The sequence below is a fragment of the Symphalangus syndactylus genome, chromosome X, assembly GCF_028878055.3.
Source record: "Symphalangus syndactylus isolate Jambi chromosome X, NHGRI_mSymSyn1-v2.1_pri, whole genome shotgun sequence".
NCBI lineage: Eukaryota > Metazoa > Chordata > Mammalia > Primates > Hylobatidae > Symphalangus > Symphalangus syndactylus.
This window is the reverse complement of record NC_072447.2, coordinates 46,521,664-46,542,648: the sequence shown is the minus strand read 5'-3', so window position 1 is coordinate 46,542,648 and position 20,985 is coordinate 46,521,664. Positions and strand designations below refer to the sequence as shown.

The window sequence follows — 20,985 nt, the reverse complement described above, 5'->3', positions numbered from 1 at the left end:
TTTCGCTCTGAGATCTTTGTTACACTACTGTACTGACTGGATATCACTGCCCTCATTTAAGAGGACTATGAGCTGGCTAGTTCATCTACATTGCATGTACTAGTTTGTTCACAACCACCAACCTATCTGTAATTGGCCTCAGTATGCTCTCTCTCACTTGGGTACTTCTGTATTTGGCTAATTAACCTATACCACTCAGCTTAGAAACACCAGCTACATTTTTTCTAATTTTGACTTCTCATGTTTTCCCTGACTATAATTTACATTAGGAGAGTCCCTGCATTCGTGACTTCCTGAGACAATAAGAGGAGCAATTGTCAGAAATCAACTAATTTGTTCAGTGGCTGTATTTTTTTTGTTCCTGACCTTCATTTATTGCTTTATGTTACAACTTGATTTTAACCCCAGATTTGGACTTTTGTCTCATGTATAGACTTTATATGTTGCTTGAACATGTGGTTTCAATCCTGACCAAGTCATCCCTAGAATCTGATTCTGTCTCACTATTCCATATCAGGAGACAGTGACTTAAATATTTTAATCATTTCCTGTATCACTAAATTAGTCACTGCCTAAAGTTTAGACTTTAATAATATGAACACATGTGCAGTCAAAGAGTACCTCGCCATTGGGCCAGAAAAATTTCACTGACTTAGGGTGGCTCCTGAAGTTACCTTGAGAAAGCTTGGATATGATGAATCCTGTAGACTTATGTTTACTGAATAATGCTTCATTCACTTTCTTTTGGAAGCTTAAATCAATCATCAGTTTGCTCCTGTCAGGGCAGAAGACCAATTTCACTTGTCTACCCATGAGGATAAATGGATGCAGCAAGAATCTAGAAATGTCTTAGATATATTACTCTATAGCTCATTGACTATTCTATCAATGCTTTACTGGAAAGTGATGGCTATCTGATGTCAAGTTCCATTGATAAAATCATTCCCAAACGTACTTTCAAGTATGCTTTCTTAAGAGGTCACAGAAGAACTTCAGTGACCTGCTAAAACCTAAAACAGATGAAGTTCCGATTAACTATGACACCAACAGTTTTCACATTTATATTCTTTCCTGATAAAGAAAATTATAGGAGTTCCATGCTCAAGGCTTTTGGGTTTTCTCCCAGGTGTGTTCAAACCAAGTGACATTAACAAAACATAAATCTTGAAGCCTCTGGTGAATAATGTAACCTTCTTTATTTTATATTTAAAGGATATATATGCAAACGTGTACACATCTTTGTAATTATTTAGAGCCTACATCCCTATTAAATACATTAACAAATATGCCACAGGAAAAACCAGTGTACCGGAGCCCCTCACAAGAGTTATATTTAAAGTGGGTTAAAGCAACATGGTTTCAATTTACTTAGTCTTTCTTGTCCAAGGAACACAGTGTGAGACCTCCTTTCTTTAGAAAAAAATAGGACAAACTAATTTGAAAACAAAGGAAGCAACAAAGTGAATCTTATGATGAGCTATGAGCATTGGTAAGTTACTCTTTCTGTTGTAAATTATCCTCTTCTCCCTCTGCTTTTCTCTTAATCTCCATTTAATTCCCTTTTCAAAATCCTACCTGTATTCTTTTTGGAAAACATTTCATTAAGGTGGTATAAGGATATCTAGATATCTGGAAATTTTTGTGTAACTTTTAAAGGATCTATTAACACCATATGAAATTATGGAAAATAAAGTGTTCATATCTAATCAATCTCAAAGAGGTCCAAGAGTACAAGACAATGTGTGCTTCAAATGTCAGCCTTTTTTTTTTTTTTTTAAAGACAGAGTCTCGCTCTGTCGCCCAGGCTGGAGTGCAGTGGCACGATCTCGGCTCAATGCCAGCTCCGCCTCCCGGGTTCATGCCATTCTCCTGCCTAAGCCTCCTGGGTAGCTGGGACTACAGGTGCCTGCCACCATGTCCGGCTAATTTTTTGTGTTTTTAGTCGAGGCAGGGTTTCACCGTGTCAGCCAGGATGGTTTCGATCTCCTGAAGTGTCAGCTTCTTTAAGGCTGTCATCTTGCCAGTTCTAAACAACTAAAAATTGTTAAGAACCAGTTTCTGAGATAAATAGAATATTCTTAGTGGTCCTTAAATAATTCCTCATACTTTTATGGCATGCTTCTTTAAAGACCTTAGAATTATGCTTAAAAATTTAAATTGGTTGTTCAGTAAAGTTATCAATCAGTAGGCAAGTTGTTGCATTTGACAGGAGCGATAGTCTTCATGTGGATTATTTATATTCATGTACGTTGGTAGATGGATATAAAACATGCAATTTGCTAGCAGTTGTATGAGACAAAAGCATCAACATATCTATCTTAGCTTTTCAATCATGTGATACTTCTATACTCCATTTTTCACAGATATTTCTTAAGTTCTTCTTTATCTATCTCTTCATACGTCCCATAAACCATTTTCTGTTTTCTGCTGGATCACATTCTAGATGTCCTGGATGTCTATCATTTTCCTTTGCCTTTGCTTCATTTGAGCAAGTGCTGAATTCCTGGACTGTGTTAGTAGTTTGATGTACAGTTTGAGCCAGATAGATCAGAAACATGAAATGCTTTTACATCATCCAGATAGATGGCACCATGAATAGATCCCATTACTTTCTGGCCTCTGAGGTAATAAAGACTTAAATTTAATTGGGTTCAGCTTAAAATCTCAATGTCATATTCAATTTAATATTCTTCCTTCTTTCCAGGTCGAGCTTAAGCCATGGTCTAAAAGACTTGCTCTGGAAGGGAAGTGTCGTTAGATTCCACCTTATACCTCCACTGCCTTGTTTTTTTTTTTTTTTTTTAACTGCACTTCAGTTATATTATTCACCAATGTCCTGGGAAGTAGGAGTTAAGGAAAACAGGCAAATATCTCCTGTTAACTAGCTATTTGTAGCATTAAGTTTATGGTGTGTGTGTGTGTAACAGAGATACAAACATTGGGTTTATTTGGGGTGCAAGTATGGGATCTTTGATAAGTGTTGCAGAAGCTCTTTTGTTTTCCTCATCTTTAACAAGGAAAATATGCTATATAAAAACATCTTGAAGCCTCTTGATCCTGAGGTACTCTTGCTCCATAAAGAGTGTTCCTGGTAGACAGCTCATACATGGCTGTCTTCTTCCACGTTCACTTGACCGATTGTGAAACGTTTGCCGCACCAAGCCCTGGGAAGTACAGGCTGCCCCCTCTCTTCACTGTATCATTTCTAATTCATTTTTTACCTATCAAGTAAGCATAGAATTTCTGAAGCAGACATCTTTAGAAGCAGAGTTGGCAATTAGGTGTCATGCCCATCTACTCTGGACTCCCAGACCCTGTGATCAGTGGTCTTGGAGCTCCACTTACTTGCTTGGGACAAAAAGGTAGAAGTATCATGTTTTATTCCCCCTTACGGAATAAACAGAGGGAGCCATCCCTACTCTCCCTCTGGGCCGTGAATTCAGCAAGACCATGATTCTCTCTAAAACCTTCAGAGAGTTTTAGCATAAGTGGGTATGGTGGAGTAACAAAGGCAGGGCCAGTTTTGCGGCTCTTTTGTAGGCCCTTTGCTATGTCCTGCTATTTCCATCTCTTCGAATGAGAGAGACTTATTACTTGTTATTTTCAGTTTAAGACTATAGCCAAAATTCTAAGACAACAGATAGAATTCAATGTATTCATAACCATAGTGACAGTTTTAGACTTGCTCTTAAGTTAAATAGAAGAGTTAGATCAGGAGGAAATAGTTTATCAAAAATGATACACACCCACCAACATGATTCATTCAAATTGAGTATTCTTATGACTTGGCACTTGAACAAATTGCAACCTCTTATTAGGTAAAAAAGAAACACTAAAAGGAAGTAGTTGGACCAGTTACTTGGTCCACTGAAGTAGAGACTCTGGGAAAGAAAACTTGACTGGTAAACTCTGTGAACTGAAGCGTGGTTGTCAAATGGAGATTAATGTCCTCTCATGGGTCTCCACTTTAGTTTCTGAAGAGCAGGTTGAGTAGGATTTGGTTTTAGCACATCTCTTATAGGACTCCTATCCCAAGACACTTTCTAGAAAATAAAACATATTCCATATTGCTCTATTTTCTGTAATTTAGGGACAGTCAGGTTGGGGCCAATTAATGCACTACCCTAAGCAGAAACTTCAAAAGTTTGTCGTTGCTTTGCTTTATTTGAATTGGAATTTGGGATTTAGTTTTCTTTAGTTCGTTTACTACTAAAATCACTCATAAAAATGAGGGCTTTATTTTGACATTGGCGAAAATCCTTTACTCAGAAGAAAAAATTTAAAACTGCTGGAAATTGAAATGTTTTACGTGTCTAAATCACAATGATGAGTACAATGATGAGTATTTAAACAGAAAAAATAAATGTGTCTTATTACGAGATGATCGTAAACAGTGCACCCACATTCTTAATCCATTTGCAATCATAAGCTTACCCATCACCTCGTATTGCTTTTTGTATTGAGTTTAATAAGTATAGTATAGGACACATAGCTCCTTTAATGAATGTGTTTTTTTTGTAAAATATTATTAAATGATTTTTTTTTCTAATTTGGCTTTTTAAAGCGTGTATTCATATGTTAAATACATTTTTTTGAGTTCAATATTTGGTTTTTTATTTCACATGCAGAATTTTTTCTTCCAGAGTTTCTTAAACATACTACACTTTGATTTATGTATTTGTAATATTGTGGCACAAAGCTTAGTACATTATTTTTAAAATGGAAATGTGAGTAACTGTCAATTCATTGTAGAGATGACTTTCCATTTCCAGCAAAACTCATTAAACTCTTAAAATTTTTTCTTAAACTTATTTTGTATTTCATCGTACTTTAAAGATATAAAATAATTTGTGTTAATTTTTACTTAGTTTTAATTTTCTTTGAAAACTGGATTAAAATATATTATGTCCTTTTCTTGGTAACCATTACTAGGATTGTTTTCTATTTTTATATTTTTGTCATTGATCTCCATTTATTAAAAGATGTCTTTCTATCTTTCCTTATATTTGCTGTTTCTGTCTAGCTATATAATTCCTCTTACTGCTAAGTGGATTAGCTAAAGACATGAAATAACATTTTAAAACAACAACTGAACAGTATTCTGGAACAACAACAAAAATCAGATTATGGTTCAAGACTTTCTACAAACTTCATTCAATGAGACAGCACAGGTCAAGCGGGCAGAAAGTCATAGAAAATTCATAAGCCTGAGATTCCATCAGGGTGCGCTGAATAAGATGTTTAGAAATAGAAGGCAGCTTATGCCATGACTAGTTGAAAGAATTCTGCGAGCTTGGATTGACATCAGGTCTTTTCACTGACTGAGATAATCAAGGAATCTGTCTAAATCAGCCTCTCTTATTGACTGTCAGGCCAGGAAAAGAGCCAACCCACCCGAAGTCAACTCTGCCATCATTTCTTAAGCCACACTGTTCCTTTCAGCCCATAGAATCTCATGAATAGAAAAAGTTAGGTTTCTAAAAATAATTTTGATGCTACATATGTGGTTTAATGTTATTCTATATTACATCCTATACAATTAAAATCTACAGATGTGCCTTGCAGAGTACACTGTTTTTGCCTTTAGCCAGAGGAAGGACCAAGTTTAAATAATACCTGACTAGGCAATTACTACACACTGTGATTGGAAGTTTTCTCCAACCACCTGTCACAATGCTGAAATTTTATCATTAGAGATCCATTTCTTTTGAAGAACTCTGGGTAGGCTGCAGCCAGTCTCCTCTACAATAAAGGCTCTGATTATAGCCATTAACCCTGTTATCTGAATTAGTAAATTACCTGATGTAAATTTTAGTTGAAATTTTGAATGAGAACAAAAGGAAGCTATGTTTGAATTGGAATATAGGGCAAATCCTCGGACACCAATCTTGGATACAGTATTTTGATAGAAATAAATTAAAATTTTCTCCAAATAATGTCCCACCCCCATTCTGACACTTTTAATACAAAACAGGTGGATTTATTCTCCCAAAGATACATCTCTGAGCAGTGGTGACCTTTGTTTTCAATTTCTTCTGTAAATCCATTTTTGTCTTTGACTATTTAAAGTTTTCTGTTTTTCTCATTAAAATTTCTCCTTATACTTTTCATCCAGTCATAAACAAAGCTATTTGGCTTTATTCTAGTAACTGGTGTTGAGCAATGAACAAGACAGCCATAATCCCTGACCTCATTAGAGTTGATAGTCTAAAGTAAATGCAGACCATTAATGGGAGATGAAATACGGTATGGTACATGCTAAGACACAAAGTGCAAGAAAGAACATAATGTCATGTGAGGGAATGCATAAATAGCTTAATGTAGCCATCCCATAACATACTCATATATTAAAACATCATGTTATATGCTGTAGCTTGATATAATTTTTACTTGTCAAATCAAAAAAATATAAAATTCAAAGAACATGCAAGAATTACCTCCCTGAACTTAGAAGGTGCCAAAGGTAGCCACTTGGAATTGATGTCAAATAGATTCAGAAGATAAATATAAATTAGCCAATTAAAGGAAATCAGAATTTAGATTATTCCAGTAAAAGGGAGCAACATGTTTAAGGCCAAGAATCAAGAGGGCCACAGTGTAGGTTGGGAAATGAAAAATAAAATTTCTATATAGCTAGAGCAGGGAGTAAAAGACACCAGCAGGACTTATATTATGAAGGGACTTTTAAGCCACATTAAGGATAAAGCTTTTGGCCGGGTGCAATGTCTCACGCCTGTAATCCCAGCACTTTGGGAGGCCGAGGCGGGTGGATCATCTTAGGTCAGGAGTTTGAGACCAGCCTGGGCAACATGGTGAAACGCTGTCTCTACTAAAAATAACAAAAATTAGCCAGGTGTGGTCCTGGGCACCTGTATTCCCAGCTACTTGAGAGGCTGAGGCAGGAGAATCGCTTGAACCAGGGAGGCAGAGGTTGCAGTGAGCAGAGATTGTGCCACTGCACCCCAGCCTGGGTGACAGAGAGAGACTCCATCTCCATCTCAAAAAAAAAAAAAAAAAAAAAAAAATAGAGCTTTTATTCGAAGGATAGTAAAGAATCACTAGAGAATTTTAGAGAGGAAGCCACAATTTCATTATTGAGAGAACACATTGCAGCCGCTTTACAGGTGGGACGTGGCAGAGTAAAATGCCAGTGAAGAAACTCGTACCATATTTGAGGTAAGATATAGTAATGATTTTAACTAGAGTAAAGACAATGGAGAGAGAGAGAGAAAAGAATGGAATCAAGAACTATTTAGAAGGTATAATAAATAATTAGTGATTGACTAATTAGATGCAACATGATGAAGGACATGAGACACGAAGTAGAAATATCTAGAATTACGTGTAATAAAGGCAATCATTATTTGTATTTCGCTGAAACAGGAAAACATACAGAGAAGGAGGAAAAGCAAGTTGGGGAGTTGAGAAGTAGGTGAGAAGAGGATACGCAAGGAGTTCATATTTGGGAGTGTTAGCTTTTGGTGGTTGTAGAATATTCATGAGGAGATTTCCAATAGGGTGAGCTCACATGCAAGTATGGAGATCGAGGGGAAATCTGGGCTTGAGAGATGTAGAGTTGAGAGTTGTCAGAATGTGAGGAACAATTGAAGTTAAAGATATGGGTAGAATGAGAAGAAAGGAAAGCCCAGGATAAAATCTTTTTTTTTTTTTTTTTTTTTTTGAGACGGAGTCTCGCTCTGTCACCCAGGCTGGAGTGCAGTGGCGCAAAATCTTAATGGAATCAAAATTTATGGTACAGGGAGAAGTACTGGGAAAGCCTTCCCTCTTCCTGCAGCATCACTAAACTTCCTGTTCCTTTTCCCTTAGTCTAGATGCCTTTAACTGTATTTTTACTTGGACCAAGCTGTGTTATAGGTTGGCTTCACTGAAGAATAATGACATCACTAGTATTTTTAAAGCTTAAAAACCAATATATATAGTATTTGTGTAATATCTAATATTCTATATATAATATAAAAACCAAGATCATCTTAAAACCTCTGTCATGCTCTGTGGGAAAGAAAGTTATATTGTACTTGATAATCATGCCTACACATTGTATATTAAGGAAATGTATTTTAAATGACACATAACTTAACGAATTCCCAATAAGTTGCCTGCCGTATTTCTTACTTTTATAACTACTCTGTTAAAAGTGAACAGATCCTTGAAGGGAGACTTTCCAATTTGTTACCCATGCTATTTATACTTCGAAGTTATTGAATTATCCTAATCATACTTATAGTAACAATCAAGATTAATTGCATCTATATTAGGATTACTTATTATTTTTTCTACTTCAGCAGTAACACAAATCTAATTGTATGAACAATTTCCGTAATCCAAATTGTGAAAGAAAGTAGGGAGAAAAAAGATCATGCAAAGCTGGTTGAAATAGTATTCAAAATAAATCTTTAACCAGACTGTTATCTAAAATTCTGTTTTTGACAAGGAGCTGATTCTGAACAGATTGTACATGTGTCTCACTGGTGGAAGCAGATTATCTGTCTTGAATTGGATTGTGATGACGATGACCCTATTCTAAGCAAACCAAATCTCTTGAACTATATAATGAGATCAGGAGCAACATTCGACCTGAGAAAGACAGATTGCAATGACTGAGATGATTTTGCTAATTTTTTTTTCCAGCCTATTTCCTTAATGTACGTGATATTGTGATTTATTTTCATGCAGAGATCCCTGATCCTATAGTTCTGTTTGCTATTTATTTTTCTCCTTCACATTTTTTTCTATCAACAGAGCTGAATGAGTGCCAGGAAGCTGAGAAATCTATCTTACAAAAAGGTGATTGTGGAAGAGTCTAGAATCTTCATTTATTGTGCAGCAGGATTACAGAAAAGCTATCAAGAGTAAACATTTAACTGACACACTCTTATTCCTTCTCTTTAGGCTGTAAGGAGGCAAAAGTTGCTTGAACAGAGCATCCAGTCTGCCCAGGAGAGTGAAAAATCCTTACACGTAATTCAGGAGTCCCTCACATCCATTGACAAGCAGCTGGAAGCTTATATTGCAGACAAGGTGGACGCAGCTCAAATGCCTCAGGAAGCCCAGGCAAGTAAATCTGTGAATCAGCTTCCATTCTTTTGTTTTTATCACTTGAACAAAATGTTGCAGAGTTTCTAACTTTAAATTTGTTCAACTAGTTTTCCAGGGGGTTGTTTTGATTCACTGATTTGACTATTTGGAGGTAGATGAGAAGAAAAGGGATCTAGATCATTAGTCTAAGATTGATTTATTTTTTTAAGTATGTAATAGAGGAATTTGAAATAAAGACATTCAAAGACAAGAGCAATACGTTCTGGTGTTTCTGACTTCAAACTCTACTAAAAGCTAGAGTAGAACCATAGGAAAGTAAATGGTAAAGAAAATGTTTTTTGGCCGGGTGTTGTGGCTCACACCTGTAGTCCCAGCCCTTTGGGAGTCCGAGGCCCACAAATCACAAGGTCAGGATTTCAAGACCAGCCTGGCCAACATGGTGAAACCCTGTCTCTACTAAAAATGCAAAAATTAGCCAGGTGTGGTGGCATGCGCCTGTAATCCCAGCTACTCGGGAGGCTGAGGCAGGAGAATCACTTGAACCTGGGAGGCGGAGGTTGCAGTGAGCCGAGATCACACCACTGTACTCCAGCCTGGAACAGAGTGAGACTCTGTCTTAAAAAAAGAAAAAAAGAAAATATTTTTTATGGCATTGTTGAAAAGCAGTCTCAAATATTTTATTATAAACTCATCGTTGAGTTTAGTCACATGGTCTATATTGTTTTATAAAAATGTGTTAGTTACAAGCAGTTAGTAACACAAAATTATCGATATAAATTTCCACCTTAATTATTAATGATCATGCTCAATATAGCTACATGCACTCACTACAACAGTTCATTCCAACCAAAATATAAAATGCATTTACTTGTTTTTCTAGAATGAAAATTAAAATAGTGTTTAAAATAAATCTGAGTTGAATTTTAAATGAGTAAATTTTAGGCCATAACTTAATTTACATTCACTGTAAGAAGTATTATTAAAATGCTGTTCTCATTTTTTAATTAACATTTAAACATATGTAAAGTTATCATAGGTATTATTTATTCAAATGTCTTTAGGGTTGTGTGATAGCAATTAATAGAGCTACTTTTCAAATCTTGTATATATGTTGTTAACCCAATCACCAAGTCCATGCTATGATTTGAGGAGTACTAGAATGTTAGCTGCAAATCTGAAAGCCTTCTCCCCGCCAGTTGGTGAAGATGTCTGAAGTTTTTCACTTTAAAATTAATTTGGGGGTGAAATATTAGATTTGTAGATCATGGTTACAATGCAATTACAGTTAATGAATCACAATTAATAGGTGTCCTGGGCATCAGTATACACAATAGCATGAGTTAGTTTACCATATTGTCTAAGTTTGATCAAGAATGTCCCTGATAATATGTGGCACAGTATAGGTAGTTTTCATAGGCTTAAAAAGTACAGGGAATATTATTTCCTTATGGAATGCATACAATTGCAATAGTGGATGAAGAAAGAGAATTTTGGGGAGAATCCTGATGATAAAATCCTCATCATAGTTTTTCACTGGGCAACAAGAGTAAATACTGTAGTAGAAGTGAGGGATAATAGTAAACATACTTGAGGATTCAATTTTTATTTTGTGTTGATATTTAATGATTGTACATATTTTAGAGGGTAAGTGTGATATGTTCATACATACCTATTCCAGTATATACATTTTTGAAACTTACACAAGCCAGGTCTCTAGTATTAACTATTCTTAAGTCTGTCCCAGTTTGAGTCATAATGAAAAAGGTTTTTTGATATATAATATTTGTAGATATTTATGGATACAACATTTATGTAATATTTTCTTACATGTATAGAATGTGTAATGATCGAGTCAGGGTATTTAGTGTATCTGCCACAGCAGGGTTTAGTAAAATGCATGATAGGAATGAGTAATTGTTCCTGAATTGAGAAGAACTACATGAATATAAATGAAATACAGGGTATAACTGCTTTCATTTAAACTAATGACATGAGTTTTGAAGGAATGTTTGATTAAAAATGCTTGTGACGTTCTGAATGGAATTAAGGAAAAATTTGAGCAGTATGAATACTAGACATTAATATTGCAAGTTTGTACTTTAAAATGCATAAAGAACTACTTTGTGACAGACTTGCAGAATGAAATTATGAGTAGCAAATCTGATAGGCAAAGCTATTATACTATTGTCTTTCAAGGAAAATTGGAGCTTTTAGGGCAAAACATCTTTAGTTGAAAAGGTTGTGATAAGGGGCACTGTGTGTTTTTTCTTATTTAGAAACAGATTTGGGATTCTATAAACATTGCTAGTTTTTAATAGCAAAATATTTTGTTTGGTTTTTCTAAAAAAATAATACAGTAAAAATGTTATTAACTACATCAGTCGAAAAGTACTAGCAAACAGCAGAACACAGATAAATTATGAAATTTCAGATCTACTTCAAGAAAGAGATTTTTGGGCATTCAGCTCAAATCTATTTTCCGTGCATTTCAGCTCTCACCTGCATTATCAACATAGTTCTTGACATTGAGTCTCCCCAGTGGTAATACATAATATTGGAAAATACAAGCCATTTGAAAGCTATTAAAACATTTTTCTGCTCCAGGGTTTTATTTTAATACGGCAGTAATTGAATTGTTTTCTAGAACAGAGTTTTCAGGTACTCAGATTTGTTTCAAGGATTATATTTCCTAAAAAGCAGCTCGAAATTCCCATGAAATAAAATAGAGAGTCAAAAGTTAGATAGTGAAATAACATAAGCACAATGTGTAAGATGAAGGATCCATTAAGAATGCCACCAAAATGACATCTTAAATATAGAGATGGGATGGATGGATGGATGGATAGATAGACAGATAGATGAAAGAAAGAAAAGAAACGAATAGAATAGGGGCTAAATTTAATGCATTGTATTAATAAAAAAGTGTTTCTATAAATTTGCACTTAAAGATAAAAAGGTTATTGCTTATTAAAATATTAGTGCAGTATAATTTCTCTTTTCATAAATGGTATAGGTAGCTTAATTCATCACTGAGAAGCAGGAAAAAATGTACGAAGTTACCATATTTAGTCCTCTTTGAAATACATGCTCAGATTTTCTGTCATACACTGGTCACACAGGTTTGTGGGTGTCTGACTCCACCGTGTGGTGCACTGAGAGTTTTGCTCCTTAATGTGAATCTGTTAGAGCATTATTTTTTCTGCTTTTTAAGATCCTTTGAGATCCTCAGATATAAAAGCTATTGCATTAAGGAAATGCATACTATATGTATAACTTTCTGATAACCATACTCTTGTTATATATAAAAGTAGATGTAGATCAGGATACTTCTTTACATTCACATTTGCATTTCTTACTATAGGAAAGCAAAGAGCTGCTTAATTCCTTAGCATGTTAATTGATCAGTTATTTCTCTGGGCCCTCTGATTCTGAATTGGATTTAAAATTATTTTACTTATTTTAGTGACATGAGCTTACCTACAGAAGCAAAGCTTAACCTTTCAGAAAATAAAGCTGCGTGCTGCAAGGATATAAGAGCATGTGTTGACCTAGGAGTATTTTATTTCAAAAAATAACACAGCCAAGTCACAGTCTTTTTTTTTTTTTAATACTTTAAGTTTTAGGGTACATGTGCACAACGTGCAGGTTGGTTATATATGTATACATGTGCCATGTTGGTGTGCTGCACCCATTAACTCGTCATTTGACATTAGGTATATCTCCTAATGCTATCCCTCCCTGCACCTCCCACCACACAACAGGCCCCGGTATGTGATGTTCCCCTTCCCGTGTCCATGTGTTCTCATTGTTCCATTCCCACCTATGAGTGAGAACAAGTGGTGTTTGGTTTTTTGTCCTTGTGATAGTTTACTGAGAATGATGGTTTCCAGCTTCATCCGTGTCCCTACAAAGGACATGAACTCATGCTTTTTTATGGCTGCATAGTATTCCATGGTGCATATGTGCCACATTTTCTTAATCCAGTCTATCATTGGACATTTGAGTAGGTTCCACGTCTTTGCTATTGTGAGTAGTGCCACTATAAACATACGTGTGCATGTGTCTTTATAGCAGCATGATTTATAATCCTTTGGGAATATACCCAGTAATGGGATGGCTGGGTCGAATGGTATTTCTAGTTCTAGATATCTGAGGAATCACCACACTGACTTCCACAATGGTTGAACTAGTTTCCAGTCCCATCAACAGTGTAAAAGTGTTCCTGTTTCTCCACATCCTCTCCAGTACATGTTGTTTCCTTTCTCTTTAATGATGGCCATTCTAACTGGTGTGAGATGGTATCTCACTGTGGTTTTGATTTGCATTTCTCTGATGGCCAGTGATGATGAGCATTTCTTCATGTGTTTTTTGGCTGCATAAATGTCTTCTTTTGAGAAGTGTCTGTTCATGTCCTTCGCCCACTTTTTGATGGGGTTGTTTGTTTTTTCTTGTAAATTTGAGTTCATTGTAGATTCTGGATATTAGCCCTTTGTCAGATGAGTAGGTTGCAAAAATGTTCTCCCATTTTGTAGGTTGCCTGTTCACTCTGATGGTAGTTTCTTTTGCTGTGCAGAAGCTCTTTAGTTTAATTAGATCCCATTTGTCAATTTTGGCTTTTGTTGCCATTGCTTTTGGTGTTTTGGACATGAAGTCCTTGCCCATGCCTATGTCCTGAATGGTATTGCCTAGGTTTTCTTTTAGGGTTTTTATGATTTTAGGTCTAACATGTAAGTCTTTAATCTATCTTCAATTAATTTTTGTATAAGGTGTAAGGAAGGGATCCAGTTTCAGCTTTCTACATATGGCTAGCCAGTTTTCCCAGCACCATTTATTAAATAGGGAATCCTTTCCCCATTTCTTGTTTTTGTCAGGTTTGTCAAAGATCAGATAGTTGTAGATATGCGGCATTATTTCTGAGGCCTCTGTTCTGTTCCTTTGGTCTACATCTCTGTTTTGGTACCAGTACCATGCTGTTTTGGTTACTGTAGCCTTGTAGTATACAAAAAAAAGAGAATTTTAGACCAATATCCCTGAGGAACATCGATGCAAGAATCCTTAATAAAATACTGGCAAACCGAATCCAGCAGCACATCAAAAAGTTTATGCACCATGACCAAGTGGGCTTCATCCCTGGGAAGCAAGGCTGGTTCCACATACGCAAATCAATAAACGTAATCCAGCATATAAAGAGAACCAAAGACAGAAACCACATGATTATCTCAATAGATGCAGAAAAGGTCTTTGACGATATTCAACAACACTTCATGCTAAAAACTCTCAATAAATTAGGTATTGATGGGACGTATCTGAAAATAATAAGAGCTATCTATGACAGACCCACAGCCAATATCATACTGAATGGGCAAAACCTGGAAGCATTCCCTCTGAAAACTGGCACAAGACACGGATGCCCTCTCTCACCACTCCTATTCAGCATAGTGTTGGAAGTTCTGGCCAGAGCAATCAGGCAGGAGAAGGAAATAAAGGATATCCATTTAGGAAAAGAGGAAGTCAAATTGTCCCTGTTTGCAGATGACATGATTGTATATCTAGAAAACCCCATCGTCTCAGCCCCAAATCTCCTTAAGCTGATAAGCAACTTCAGCAAAGTCTCAGGATACAAAATCAGTGTGCAAAAATCACAAGCATTCTTATACACTAATAACAGACAAACAGCCAAATCATGAGTCAACTCCCATTCACAATTGCTTAAAAGGAATAAAATACCTAGGAATCCAACTTACAAGGAATGTGAAGGACCTCTTCAAGGAGAACTATAAACCATTGCTCAAAAAAATAAAAGAGGATACAAACAAATGGAAGAACATTCCATGCTCATGGGTTGGAAGAATCAATATCGTGAAAATGGCCCTACTGCCCAAGGTAATTTATAGATTCATTGCCATCCCCTTCAAGCTACTAATGACTTTCTTCACAGAATTGGAAAAAACTTCTTTAAATTTCTTATGTAACGAAAAAAGAGCCCGCATTGTCAAGTCAATCCTAAGCGAAAAGAACAAAGCTGGAGGCATCATGCTACCTGACTTCAAACTATACTACAAGGTTACAGTAACCAAAACAGCATGGTACTGGTACCACAGTCTTAAATTATATGACCACAGCATCAAACTACCCAGTGTCAGCTCATTTAATGAGAGATTTTATTAAAGTACAAAATTAAGAAAAAATTTATTGAAACATAATAAAGCAAATGATGAAAACTCTTCTAGATTTGGAAATACATCTTAGAAAACAGAAACTAGAATTATTTCCAAAGTTTTATGATTAAAAATGTAACAACCTATGCATGTTCCTTGGAAATAATTTAAAAAATTAAATCACGAAATTGTATAACTGCAAAGAAACACATGGAACAAATTTAGTCATTTACTGCTCAATTTTTCAGAACTATGTATTGAAGCACAGAGTTTTAGTTTTGGCACCTAAAATCCTATAGGAAAAGTCTAAGTAACCATGCTGAAACCCAGAGCAATCAAATCAAATCTTTAGGTGGATTTGGTCTTCAGAATTTTTGGAAACTATTTTACTCATTCTAATGTGTAGCTAATTGGAGAATGGCTTTGGACGGTTCCTTACTAGTAATGACTAAATTGTTCCAGAGTATTTTACATATAACATTTTCTGTCACTCTTTTATAAAGATTCTCTTTTATGACTGTGTCAACATTTCAATGGGAGGGAGTCAGAGTGGCAATCAAACTACTGGTGACATTCTCTCCTATTTTGATTTTTTCCTCTAATGGAAAACGGGTGATGGAAGAAAATATAGCTGAGCGCTATTGCTCAAATTTTAATTTAGACAAATAGAATGTTCAATATAGATGTTTGAGGCTGAACTCAGCTTGGCTTTCTTCAATTCATTTTTTTCTAACCTCATTTGTTAACCTGCCAATTAACTTGCATATGGCTCTTAATCATTTTAGGGGACAGTGACAACTATGTTTAAATAGCTACTTAAATGTCTTGTAATTTTTAAAATTACGAAGATACTTTCACATACACGAATTTTTTCCTTTCCTACTAATTTCAGTTTTGAATCTTTGATATGTAAGAGCAACCCAACATGGGCACCTGTTGAAAGTCACCATGTCATTATGTGTTGATGCATTTCGTAGGGGAGAACATGGCCCTGTTGCTTAGATTACTGCAAGCAAGAGCAGAGTTGCCTAGCAGTGGCTCCAATAGCTTTACTATCCTATTTGTTTTTTCCCAAAGAATTCTGATCTCATTTTTTGTAACTTCGTGTCCCACATAGTAGATTGATGAGCAGGAATAGGGGAAGGAAACAAATTACCTTCAAAGAGTGCCTCATAATTAAATATTGAAAAATACTGCCGTGATTTGCTCACCAAGCTAGTACGTAAGGTGTTCCAGAGTCCACTACAGACCAGACTTCCTCCTTCCGTCTCTTTTTCCCTCCCATTAACAATGTGAGTACAATTTAGAAAAGAGGGAATTTTTAAAGCTAATAAAGCTATTAATTTAAACTAATTACATTAACTGCACATTTAAAAGAATTTATAATTGCAGTCTTCCTGTGTTTATTAAAGAAGCTAAATCTTATAACTCACTTTAAATATAATCAGTCATATTTAAATGTAAACATTCCAAGCTATCAAAATCAATGGCTTAAAAATGAAGATATAACTGCAGATTTTGGTCTATCAGATTGAGCTTATGATTTCATTAGGCAACAAAACAGACTCTTATAGTGTAAATAGGCACATTTGATTGCCAAACGACTTGGAATAGTGTAACTTTACAGTCTGCTTTATTGATTTTTGAGTTAGACAGCAGAAACCTGCAAAGGGGGAGTTTATGTGATAATTGGATAATTTAATCAAAGAAGAAAAAAATGGAGAACTAATCCAGAGATTTGGATTCAAATATTAAATCCTATATAGCCATAGCTGTAGACTTTTTTTTTCTTTTTACACAGCACAGTAGAAGTGATGGTAAACCTAGTGCAGTTAATTTTGAATCTGTTCTAACATTGAAAGTCCACTCCTATGTGTTGCTATACAGAACTTATTGCTCTCCATTTAAGAGTAACTCTTGTTCGTTTCGTATGTTTAATAGTGTGGGAAACAGTCATAAACAAAAGTTGTAGGAAATGTATAATACTAGAAACTTGCCACATGTCACTGACTGTACTTGGAAAACCTGTACAGTATTATGTCCTCACGGGCTATATGTTAAAGATATAGATTTCTTTCATATTATTTTGATGTGTGCATTTTAAGTCTGCAATTAAACTATAGTATGCTTTTGTAAAAATCTATCTACAAATTCTAAATGTAAGGATGAAATTATTAAAATTAATGGCAAAAACTGCAATTACTTTTGCAGCAATCTGGTAACATCACGCTACTGCCACAGTGAACACTATTGCAACACTCTGAATATTTTGAAGTGATCCAAATTTATCCTATTATTTCCCAATTTTGTCTTATACAGATGGATTTTTACTCCAAAGATAGCACACAGAAAATGTATCGATCTAAAATGCACAGCCAGATAACACTTAGCATAACATATTATGTTTTATTTTTCTTTCAGCGTTTATCGTGATTGTTAAATCTTTTAGTTGCTTTTTAAAAATTTTCCCCATTTACTCCCATTCTCTACCCTCTAAAGTTCAGCTGTAAGACTGTGGGCCACCTAGCAGATTTCTAACAAATAGCTGGCAAATTTATTGAATTCCACTGAGGTTTAGTCACTAAGTATGTCTCAGACAAATGTGACAGGTAATGTAAAATTTAAAATGTGAATAAGCCTAACATGGTCCTTGCCATCTTGCCACTCATTAGATAGCACCAAAGAAAGATAAAAGTTTAGAAATTGCTGGCCACTCACGTTTACCATAATAGTCAAGAACCATTTTTCCAATGGAACTTAATAGTATCATAAAGACATCTTGTCATAATGCTTTATGATTGCCCAACTTTGAAGCTCTGAAAACCTTTCCAAAATACTTTAAATAGTATAAAATGGAACTCTTCACATGAAAAGGAAAGACTGATGGAAAATATATATTTTAGCCTCTCTATGTATACCTAGATTTAAAGATTATACCATGTGAATATCTAATATTTTCAAAGCATTCACGTTATTTGATAGTCATAACAGCCTAATGAGGTATAAAAGTTGTGTTTAAGGGAATATTTGAAAACACTATATTAATGGTTGAAGCATGGGGTGAGAACAGGATGTGAATGAAAATGGACACAAAGGTTTAGGGGTTAATAAAAAATGTCCTAAAGTTGGATTGTGGTGATGTATACATGACTCTATAAATGTACTAAAGTTCAATGTCTATATGTTTAAAATGAAAATTTTATGGTATGTAAATTATACCTCAAAGTTGTTTTTAAAACCCTGTTGAATAGAGAATATATCAACTACTATTATATATTTAAAAAGATAATTTAAGGTTACCATCAACTTTTTCACTCCATTATTTTGATGCATAGTAAAGGTTGAAATATGATGACTGTTGTTAAATAACCTGGAATTAACTTAAATGGTAGATATTTATTGATGGCCTACGGATGGCTGCAATATCTTACATAGTAAAATCATAATGTTCCCACTGTTTACATTCTGTTACATTTAATGAATTTTAATGCTAAAGCATTTTGACTGAAGTTGATATTTTAACTCAGATCTGCTTTCTCCACTTTAATAATTAGCCCTTTATTAAGTGAAAATTAACCTACAACAAGTACAATCTCCCAATTATCTCTAGGCAGCATTCCAAAATGTTCCCTAGAGTTTGCTTTACTCTTTTATCTATTTTGAAAAGTAACCATAATTATTTGAAAATAAGTTATTTCTATTTTTAATGTTGGTAGGCACGTAGTAGGTGTGTAAACGTTACATGAGATATTTTGATACAGGCATTCAATGCATAGCAATCAAATCAGGGTAAATGGGGTATCTATCACCTTAAGCATCTATCCTTTGTGATATAAAAATTCAATTGTACTCTTTTAGTTTATTTTAAAATGCACAATCAAATTAGTTTTTTATTATGGTCATCCTGTTCTAGCAAATACTAGGTCTTACTCATTATTTCTAATTTTTGTACCCATTAACCATCCCCACTTCCTCTCCAACCCCTGACTACCCTTCCCAGCCTCTAGTAAGGAGCCTTCTACTCTCTATCTCCAGAGTTCAATTATCTTGATTTTCAGCTCCCACAAATAACTGAGAACATGGGATGTTTGTCTTTCTGTGACTGGCTTATTTCACTTAATGTAATAACGTACAGTTCCATCCATGTTATTGCAAATGACAGGATGTCATTCTTTTTTTATGGCTGAATAGTACTGTATTGTGTATAGGTACCATGTTTTCTTTATCCATTTGTTTTTTAATGGACATTTAGGTTGCTTCCAAATCTTGACTTTCGTGAATAGTGGTGCAATAAAACACGGGAGTATAGATATCTCTTCAATGTACTGATTTTCTTTCTTTTGGTTATATACACAGCAGTGGGATTGCTGGATTGTACGGTAGTTCGTTTTTAGTTTTCTGAGGAATCTCCAAACTGTTTTCCATAGTGGTTGTACTAGTTTACATTCCCACCAGCAGTGTATGAGGGTTCCCTTTTCTCCATATCCTCGCCAACATTTGTTATTGCTTGTTTTATAAATAAAACCATTCAAATTGAAGTGAGATTATATTTCATTGTGGATTTGATTTACATTTCTCTTATGATCAGTGATATTGAGAAACTTTTCATATACCCGTTTGTCATTTATCTTCTTTAAAAAAAGTCTATTCAGATATTTTGCCCATTTTTAATCAGATTATTAGTTTTTTCCCATAGAGTTGTTTGAGCTCTTTATATATTCTAGTTATTGATCCCTTGTGAGATGGGTAGTTTTGAAATATTTTCTCCTATTCCGTGGGTTATCTCTTCACTTTGTGGGTTGTATCCTTTGCTGTGAAGATTTTTAACTTGGTATGATATCATTTGTCCATTTTTGCTTTGGTTGCCAGTGTTTGTGGGGTATGGCTCAAGAAATTCTTGCCTAGACCAGTGTTCTGGAGGTTTCCGTCAATGTTTTCTTGTGGTAGTTTCATAATTTGAGGTCTTAGATTTAAGTATTTAATCCATTTTGATTTGTTTTCTGTATATGGTTGAAGATAGAGATCTGGTTTTATTGTGCGTTTGGATATCCAATTTTCCCAGCACCAATTTTTGAAGGACTCCTTTCCCCAAAGTGTATTCTTGGCACTTTTTCAAAAATTAGGTCCCTGTTGATGTATGGATTTATCTCTGGGTTCTCTGTTCTGTTCCATTTGTCTATGTGTCTGCACTTATGCCAGCAACATGCTGTTTTGGTTACTATAGCTGTGTAGTATAATTTAAAGTTAGGTAAAGTGATTCCTCTAGTTTCATTCTTTTTTGCTTAGGATATATTTGGCTATTCTGGGTCTTCTGCAGTTCCATATAAATTTCAAGATTGTTTTTTCTATTTCTGTGAAGAATGTCATTGTTAGAAAATACATTATTATAATGGAGTCTTCTATTATCATTGTCATTATTATAACTAAGCATAACATTGTTTCTCAGCTATATTACAAGTAATAATTATATACAATGTCCAATTTTTTATTTTTAAAAGGTTCTGTGGTCAAGATTATGCAGAAAAATTTGTATACTTCTCTACTGGAGATTTTCAACCCACTATTTTGTATTTTCAAAATTAAAAGTTTAACCTAAATTTGTTAAAAAGGCACAGACACTTTTTCCTCTAGAAATATGTTGATATACCACAAAACTCACATGTCAAGGAACAATGTGGGAGAGACACTGAAATAGACTGTTTCCTTTGGCCTGTTGCATATTTCTGATAAAAGTCAAAACTTCTTTAGCTGACAAAATTTAATTTAAAAG

At 34.8% G+C, this 20,985-nt stretch overlaps 1 protein-coding gene across 4 annotated transcripts in view; it reads left to right on the top strand.

Annotated features, from left to right (window-relative positions):
* Nucleotides 1-20,985, top strand: part of DMD (dystrophin) — a 2,284,432-nt gene that overhangs the window by 943,471 nt on the left and 1,319,976 nt on the right. For all 4 annotated transcript variants that reach the window (XM_063634262.1, XM_063634265.1, XM_063634264.1 and 1 more), the window contains exon 30: nt 8,911-9,072. In XM_063634262.1, coding sequence (XP_063490332.1) covers nt 8,911-9,072 — 162 coding nt within the window. The remainder of the gene's footprint in view (nt 1-8,910; nt 9,073-20,985) is intronic.